This window comes from Corylus avellana, chromosome ca1 (genome assembly GCF_901000735.1).
Source record: "Corylus avellana chromosome ca1, CavTom2PMs-1.0".
Lineage (NCBI taxonomy): Eukaryota > Viridiplantae > Streptophyta > Magnoliopsida > Fagales > Betulaceae > Corylus > Corylus avellana.
This window is the reverse complement of record NC_081541.1, coordinates 48,961,928-48,971,171: the sequence shown is the minus strand read 5'-3', so window position 1 is coordinate 48,971,171 and position 9,244 is coordinate 48,961,928. Positions and strand designations below refer to the sequence as shown.

At 37.2% G+C, this 9,244-nt stretch overlaps 1 protein-coding gene across 2 annotated transcripts in view; it reads left to right on the top strand.

Moving 5' to 3' along the window:
- Window positions 1-505: 505 nt before the first annotated feature.
- Window positions 506-9,244, top strand: part of LOC132181176 (DExH-box ATP-dependent RNA helicase DExH3) — a 31,249-nt gene continuing 22,510 nt past the window's right edge. For both annotated transcript variants that reach the window (XM_059594275.1, XM_059594285.1), the window contains exons 1-8: window positions 506-816; window positions 3,457-3,611; window positions 3,686-3,773; window positions 3,868-4,104; window positions 5,852-5,947; window positions 6,728-6,916; window positions 7,053-7,212; window positions 7,295-7,425. In XM_059594275.1, the coding sequence (XP_059450258.1) occupies window positions 565-816; window positions 3,457-3,611; window positions 3,686-3,773; window positions 3,868-4,104; window positions 5,852-5,947; window positions 6,728-6,916; window positions 7,053-7,212; window positions 7,295-7,425 (1,308 nt within the window). In that variant the 5' untranslated portion in view covers window positions 506-564. The remainder of the gene's footprint in view (window positions 817-3,456; window positions 3,612-3,685; window positions 3,774-3,867; window positions 4,105-5,851; window positions 5,948-6,727; window positions 6,917-7,052; window positions 7,213-7,294; window positions 7,426-9,244) is intronic.

The window sequence follows — 9,244 nt, the reverse complement described above, 5'->3', positions numbered from 1 at the left end:
GGCGGGATGGTGATGGGACGCGTGTGATAGTATGGCCGACAGAGACAAGTACATATGATTTTGAAAAACTAGATCTAAAATAAAACTGCCAAAAAATAGATTCTATAAGAGACTACAGAGAAGACACCGGGTACTCCTACCAGGGGAAGGAAAATGGAGAGGGAAATGAAGGGGGGAGGAGGGAAAAATGACTCCTCTCTTATTTTTCTCAATTAGTCACTCAAGGGGTTTAGGGTCTAGAAGGTGTTACATTTTCTCTCTCTTAATTTACCATGCTCAGCAAATTTAACAACACTATAGCTTAACAAATGAATAAAAAATCATTCTAATTTATTTTTTTGAGAATAGTGAAAGAGAATAAAGTAAAAATATTTAAAATGAATAATTAAAATGGAGAGTAAAATATAATTAAGTTTTTAAAAAATATGTTGGTGAAAATAAAAAAAAAAATTTGCAACTAAAATTTAGCTAAAATTTTTGAGCGCATGCGTAAGTACTTCGCAGGCCAACAGCAGCTCAAGTTCTAACCCAACCCGCCATGCCTCAACCTTCTTCTTCGTTAGAATGCACAAGTCGAGGCCGGTAGCGGGTTTCCTTTTCCGATACTCCAGGGCAATTTCCGACCGTCACGCCGCTCTTTCAAGCCTTCGCAGCCACCACCATCGCCGCTCTTTGCTCAGTCTCCTCCTCCTCCTGCCCTCTTCTTCTTCTGCTCTATCTAATGGGAGAGTGTTCGTTGCAAAGCGAGGCCTCTCCGGGTACGCCTACGAGCAGTTCTCCGACGACGAGTACGAGTGCGATTCCGAGAACCATACGGTACGTTTTTGGAAAATCAGATTGTTTTTGTTTCGTTTTGTTCCAATTAAAGTTTTTCTCTGCTTGGCTTCTGATTGTCTGGCGTTAGTTAATGTTAATTTTCCGTTTGGTACCTGAGAAAGTGTACGAAGAAATGGAATATGACTTCTTGATTTTTTCTATTCTTCGTCCGGAAGGCAGATATAGGAAAAACTTTTACTTAATACTAAAAACCACACTCCCCATCTCACTCATTCCATTGGGCCCGTCAATCAATCAGAATCCTTTTTAATAAGGGCTAATAGGCGCTGCCATGACAGCTCGGGCTGATGGGGCATTGCCACAGAGTCTTAACGCTCTCTTCGCAACCACCCCCATGGTTCGTGGTTCATGGGGTATGGTTGGCCCTCATTCTCATGGGTGGCTGACCACCCCAATTACTCCCTTGAGTGGCTGACCACCCCCTCAAGGGGTAAAACGGAGCAGTGGTCTAGCCACCCTTTAAGTTATTTTGTTTTTAATATTATTTTTCTGCTTTTTTTAAGGCTTACATGGCACTCATGACATGTAGACTGCCCACATTAGTTTTGTGATTGAGGTGGAAAGTGTCAAGTGAACTGCCATGTTAGTTTGTAAAGGGATGTAGTAAAATTTGTAGTATACTAGCAGTACTCTTTAAGGTTATTGATCGTCTTTTCGCAATATAAAGCAAAAAGCTAGAAGAATCTGTTTTTTTTTTGGATTTTTTATCCTCTACTTGGGTTGCATTGGAAAGATGGAAAGGAAATGAACATGAAGCTTGGAGTTTTCTTGTTTGTTTGGGCTTTAGGAAATGAAAAATGCAGTCGAAGTAAGTGAATTAGTTACAATAAGGTCACGTTTGGTATGTAGAATAGACCACTGAAATGGAATGGTTGTTTGGTTGCACACTATGCCTCGGAGGCTGGGAATCCCATGGGAATGGCTATTCCTCTAAATTGAGGAGTAGCTATTCCTCTAAAACAATGAGAGGAATAGCTATTTCTTGTGGAACAAAATGAGTTTCCCAAAAAACCCAATATTTTTTATTTATTTGTTTCTTTGCAAAACATATATATATTTTAAATAATTCAAAACATTTTATGGGTGGCCGGCCACCCTAACAAATAATTAGGGGTGGTCTTGTCCACCTCCGATGGCCCTGGGGTTTTGCACCAATTTCGGAGCTCCTCGGGGTTCCTTGGTGTTTTGCCAGGGTGGCCGACCACCAAAGAATGTTTTGAAGTTTTTTTTTTTTTTTAAATAATTGTTATTACTTTAGGAATTTTGATTCAATTCCAGTAAGAGAGTCACGTGTTGTCACTAAACTAAATAATAGGAATAATCATTCCATTCCAACTTCTTGTATTCCTAATAATAGCCATTCCCATTCCTAATGGAGTGACCATTCCATGTACCAAAGGTGCCCTAAGGGTGAAATTAGGATTTTTATCTAGGGCTGGATATATAATTCTAAATTCCTACAACTTGTCACAAAAAGATGATTTTTTTTTTCTTCTTTTTCATAGAGTTATAATTTAGAAGATGAAGTTGGTAAAAGTCATTGGGTTCATTTGATAACAAATTTTAGAGGGTTGTTTTTGGCTTTTTGGTTGAAAAAGTGTACAAATGTGACATTAAGGTGGAAGTAGTTTTGAGTGTTTTGTATTTGGAGTTACTTTTTAATGATTTTGATTTTTTGCTTTCTTTTTGCTTGAAAGCAAAAAGCTTCCCCAAGAAGCATTGTCAAACGAAGCGACTAATTCATATTTATATTGCTTACAAAAGTATAAAAAGGAAAAAGAGAACTGAAGAAACTTTGTTAGAGCAAATCTAAAAAAGAGAACTTCCGGATGAAAGTCTGTCTACATGCATAGAGCACTTCTGGATTCTCTGGGGGCCTTGCTTCCTCTGTCCTCCCTCCCCACTGTTCCTTGGTTATAGTAGGCTTGCTTGGCTGGAAGACTTTGGCTCCATTTGTTAATATGTTTTGTCTTTAGTTTTAGAAAATGAAAGTTAATAACGCATAGAATTTTGATTTCCTTACTTTTCTGACATCTTGCTGGGCACCAAAATGGTTGAGGATTTCCTTTGGTATCTCTTATACTCTGGTTGGGCTGTGTATCTTTTCCTCAGCAGGTTTGAAGCCAAACTTGATCTGTAAACATTTGCAGTTGTCATGAAGTTTCTTGAGACATTGGGATTTCAATGTTTCAACTTTGTTTTTGGGAAATGGGCTTTAAGTTGTGTACATATATACATGGATTTAATTGAATTATTTTCTTATGTTTATAAATTTTATTTTTTTGATAAGTACTCGAATTTCATTAAAAGCAAAGGGTCGTAACCCAAGTACATGGGAAGAACATTCCTACATTTTATTTGCAATAAAATAGACAATAGATGTTTTTGAACATTTAAAATTTTGAGTTAATGAATTTGTGGAGTATTATAGAAGAACCTTACAACTTGCCGGTAAATCAGGTGCTGTATTATAAAGTTTTACTTCCACAGATCATAGTCAAATTGCTTAATCACTTGTTCAACTGGTGTAGTTTTCTTTCTTTTCACCACTTCTAAATCTGAGTTTAAGGTTATAATATGTGTGGAATTGCTACTTCTAAGACAATGTATTGATTGCAGGCATCATCTTCGGTGGCCAATATTGACGAGTGGAAATGGAAACTCAGCCTGCTGCAGCGTAGCGAAAAGGATCAAGAGATTGTATCGAAAGATAAGAGAGATAGGAGAGACTATGAGCAGATCTCTAACCTTGCCAAAAGAATGGGACTCTACAGGTAGAGAAGCATTATAAAAATTCAACGTTTGGCCCCAGATATGTTTCAGCTTACATACTGTTCATTGCATGTAGTGAAATTTATGGTAAAGTGGTTGTTGCAAGCAAAGTTCCTCTCCCTAACTACAGGCCAGATTTGGATGACAAGCGGCCACAAAGGGAGGTAATAACTTCTGCTGGCTCTTGAAGAGCATTTATCTGTACCACTAGGAGTGATGTCAGTCTAGACATTGAAACTCTGATGCTTAATTGTGTAGGTGGTAATCCCTCTAAGCTTGCAGAGGAGGGTCGAGGGTTTATTACAGGAACACCTTGATCGAGTCCAGTTAAGTTCTGGAAAGGTCAATGATGGTTTAGATGATGCTAAATCCAATGATCAGGTTGAAGATGTGCATCTGGATGAGAATGCAGATGCTTTCCTAGATGGATCCGTTATGGAAAAGGTTCTTCAGAGGAGGAGTTTGCGAATGCGCAATATGCAAAGAGCTTGGCAGGTATTAGTTTGCTAACCTATGTTGTTTTCCATCTAAACTTTTTGATTTGGTGTCATCTCTTGTACTTGGTGAGAAAACTAACGGGTAGTTTTGAATCATTTATTTGTTCACCAAATATTTCTTAATTACCCTTCAACAACAACTTTTAATAAGTGAATTAACCTTTTACTTCCTCAAATAAAAGGTTTTAGTTTTTATGACTATCTCTCCCACTTTCTCCCCACTTCCACCACTCCCTTTGAGACTCTCCTTCTCTCCTTATAGGGGTATAACGACCATGCTTTCAATAATTTATTAGTAAAAGACAACTCTTTTAATAAATAACTTTTACTTTCATTAATGCACTTGCATCACATGAACAACATCGGCTAGTATGAACCCATTAATAATGGGATGGCGATGAGGGTGCGGTGCCAGGGCTGGGGATCCCACTGTTCCCGTCCTTGCCAAATTAAACTATACTGGTTCCTGCTTGGTGGGGAAAAGTAAATCTCTTTCCCCATCCTGCCCCATGTAATATAATTATTTTTATATTGAAATTATATAGACAAACTATACACATTAAATAGCACGTAAAAGGAAATTATAAATTAGTTCTAAATATTTAAAAAATCTTACATATGAGGTTTTTTTTTTCTTTTTTCATTGAAAGTTTGTGAGGGAAGTAATGTAATAATAATATGCTTATATGGGGTATGTGACATGGGGGGCAGGAACTGCAGGGCCCGGAGGGAGAGACCTAATCCTGTCCTCACCCCATTCATCAAGCGGGGAAGAAATCAATCCCCATCCCTGTTCCCAGCACCCCCACCCCCAAATCCCTTTAATGACTCCCACCCCATGTGGGGCAGGTGAATCTCCACCTAGTGGGGATAAATTTCCATCCCTGATTATTTAGCAGTTGATTCCAAGGAATTAGCTGATATATTTTGTTCTTAGATATTTTTTATGCCATTTCCAGGATCTAAATGGAGCCTAAGGTTTTCTTTTGAGGTAAAATTGAATATTTTTTTTGGAGATCATTTACCAGCAGCCTGAATTTGGTTTTCCAGTTTTTCCCTTTTTTTTTTTTTTTTTTTTTTTTTTTGTTCTTAAAAAAAAAAAATTCTCTGATCCCACATTGTGAATCAATCGAAATCTTTTATTGCAACTCATGTTTCAAACTTCTATATAACTATGCAAGGCATGGTGATGCTACCGTCAGGATTTTTCTAGTTAGGAATATTGCTGAAATTTTTTACGCTGGGCATTAGGACATGGTGATTCTTAAATATTTTGTAGGGATATATTAGTTGATTATAGTTTATAGGGTTTGAAAAATTTGATTATGTTCAGCCAAGTTGAATATAATAGATTGAACACTTTTGAGTACACCAAAATTCTGATAGCAGTAAAAACAATATGGAATTAGGGAATATTAGTGGCACTTTTTTTTTGTTTTGGCATTTTTGAAACAAGATAGAGCTGAATTTCCCCTAGTTTTAAGGCTAAAACCCGAGATTGTGTGAAGCTTTGGATTATCCCATGTGTTGGCTGTTCTTCTTTTAAGGTCAAGGCTTGTGTTGGCTTTAATTGCAACAGAGCCTGTCCTTCTGCTTTTATGTAATTGTGATGATATGTGACCTTGTGAACTAGCTCTGCATTCTCACACTGGAAGATCCCTTAATCTTTTGTTATCAAATAGTAAGTAGTGGCGTTGTTTATCACTCTGTTTTCTTTTCTAAACTTGTTGACTTTTTATCTACAGGAATCACCTGAAGGCAAGAAGATGTTGGACTTCCGAAGATCTCTACCGGCATTCAAGGAGAAAGAAAGGCTGCTTCAAGCAATAGCGCAAAATCAGGTATGACCATGGAGGATGTAGCCTCGCCTTCAGTTATTTATGTATTTCCTTATTTAGTGAGAATTCCTGCTTGGTCATTTCTCCTCATCCGCTTGGTCATGTCTTTTTGGGTGGATTATCAATTGACTAAATTTGGTATTTATAGTGTTCAAATTTCAGTTGATCATAATTTAGCCTCCTTACTTTAATTGGAGGTGCTCTCTGGCTAGACTTAATTGGCTTGGCTAACATTTGTTTTGGATGATTATATGATCTAATTTCGTTTTTGCACAATGCTTGGACTCTATGTCTCATGTTGCCTTGTATTAACTTTATAATTTGATTGTCATGCAAGCACACTTGTGAGTGTTTAAATAAATATGTGTTGTCTAAATTGGAATCTCACTACTGCTCTTAACCGGTTTTTTGGAAAAAAACTTTTGGCTTCATTTGAGTATTGTTGCATATATATATATATATATATATATATATATATATATATATATGTTTTGGTATTGCCAGGTGCTTTTATAACTCAATTCTAATTTTTGGGCCGCAACATGGATGCTATTTCCTTGTGATATACAATTTAGAATGCTAAGTGATGAGGTTTCAGCAGCATGTTATAGCTTTTCACCTCTTATGTATACTGTGAACCTTGTGAGGAAATCGGGTTTTTAAATTGCTGTAAAAAAGCAATCACTTCTTGCTATCTTAGTTACACTTGATTGAATTTTTAAAAAAGTACATTCAGAAGTTTCTCTAGAAATTATGTTTGTTCACATTTCCTACCAATGATAGGTGATAGTAATTTCTGGGGAGACTGGATGCGGTAAGACTACTCAACTTCCACAATACATATTAGAGTCAGAAATAGAATCTGGTCGTGGAGCATTTTGTAGCATAATCTGTACACAGCCTCGAAGAATATCTGCCATGTCTGTAGCAGAAAGAGTGTCTGCGGAGAAAGGAGAGCCTCTTGGTGAAACAGTGAGCCTTATCTCCCTAAAACACATGCATAAACATGGACACAAGCATCATATATTCTTTGAATTAGACCTTTAAAATTGGAAACTTTTTTTTCCCCTATTCTTGCTGCTATACCACAACAGAGATTTTTTGGTAGGTTGGCTATAAAGTTCGATTAGAGGGAATGAAAGGAAAAAACACCCATCTGCTTTTTTGTACCAGTGGTATTTTACTTCGGCGGTTGTTGAGTGATCGTGACCTGAATGGTATAACCCATGTTTTTGTTGATGAAATTCATGAGCGAGGCATGAATGAAGGTGCATTTCCTATGACGTTCACTGCAATATCTGACTGCTAAAGAAACAGCTCTGTATATTCTTACCTTTTTTACTTTTACAGACTTCCTATTGATTGTGTTGAAGGATCTTCTTCCACGTCGTCGGGATTTGCGATTGGTCTTAATGAGTGCCACCCTGAATGCTGACCTGTTTTCCAGTTATTTTGAAGGAGCACCAACATTTCACATTCCCGTAAGCTAATCTTTGAATTCATTCATAGTGTATATTGATTCGTGGTATACAAATTTTCCAAATCTGCTGCAAGCTGTAGGTATCAATTTGAAATTTTAGTTTAGATTTACGTTCTGTATCATTAACTGTGAATTCAAGTGATTGTATAATTTATTTGTTTTGGGCCTGAAGGAAGGAGTGCTTTCTACTGATTCTAAAAGCTTAAGACAAATGTTTGTGTGTGTGATAAGCTGCATTTGAGAAAACTTAGCTCTGAAATTGAACATCAGAATGCCTGATTGTGCATTGGTTTGTAAATCTGCTATGCTTGTTTTTAATACTGCACTACAGTTTATTCTGCATGAACTGCCATTCTTAATGCAAATAACAGTTACTAACCTACTCTCCAAGGCCTTTGTCCGTATCTGAGAATTTAAGTATATTCCAACTTTTAATAGGTTGATTGAGACTGTTTATTTTGTGGTGCAACTTGACCTGTAAGGTTACAAGTGTAGGTGGGGACCTGAATCTACTTTTGTCAAGGCTGAAAATTAGAGAACCTGATCTCAGATCTAATTCCGTTATTCACAGCAAGCTAGGCTCGAACTCCACAAGTTATGGGGCTCAACATTAAAACCCTAAGGGGCTCGTTTGATACCCGGAATAGATCCCTGGAATCGAATGAATCATTTTTTTTGTTTAGTAGCACACTAAGGAATAGCTATTTCCATGGGAATAACTTTTCCCATACGAAGAGGAAGAATATCTATTCCTCTAAAAAATGAGAGGAATAGCTATTCCTTAGGAATGTAATGGGTTTTAAAAAAAACCGGTTTTTCTTCTTTATTTTTTATTTTTTATTTTTTTATATAATTTTTAATTTTTTATTTTTTAAAAATGTAAACTTAAATATTAAAAAATATGAAATATAAAAAAAAGAAAAATTTGGAAAAGCCATGGGGTGGTGCGACCCCCCTGGCGGCATGGAAAAAAGAGCATGTCTATCATGGGAAAATGCTCTTGGCCCCCATCAACACCTTCTCTCTTGGGCCCACCTCCATTGTCACCACCTAGTCATTAAGTTGACCCAGTGCATCCTCTATCTGGCTCTGTTAGTTGCACAAAGCAACCTTGTTCGAATTCGAAACCATGATCTTGAAGTTCATGAGCTTGGCTATGGAGACTCGGATAGAGCTTGAAAATGGCTTATAGGTCAGTGGGTTTTGGGGAGGTGAGGTTGCAGTTGAGGGAGGATATGCCGGAGAAGCACAATTTGGGGTATCGGGTCCCCTTGCGCATGACTTGGAGGGAGTCAGCAGAGTTGAATGAGAGTGATGGGGACTCTGGTGGCTCAATTTCTGTCTTGTGGATCATCATTGGTGACTAAGATTGTGATGGTGGTGATGAGGGGCTTTTTGGGTGATGGTGGTGTTTGTGTTGATCTTCGAGTTACTGTACTTTGTCGTAACCTTTGAAGACATTTATGGGATTCATGTCCGTTTCTTTAGTTTTTGGTCCATTTGAGCCGATGCTCAAGGGGGTGGTCCTGGATAGCTGCTTATTTAGCTCCCTTAGTAATAAGCTTTTCTGATTTTCTTGTTCTCTTTTCTCTTTCGTCTTAGGTGTTCTCTTGTATACTCCTTGTGTACTAGGGTTGCGCCCTGCTGCGCTTTTTGTTATATACAATATTATTTATATAAAAAAAAAGTAATAAATTTCTTAATGGAATAGCCATTCTGTATACCAAACGAGCCCTAAAGATAAAATAAAAGGAAAGAAAGAAATATTCAATTCAGTATCATATTTATCTCTCAAACTGACTTAAAATTGATAACAGCAA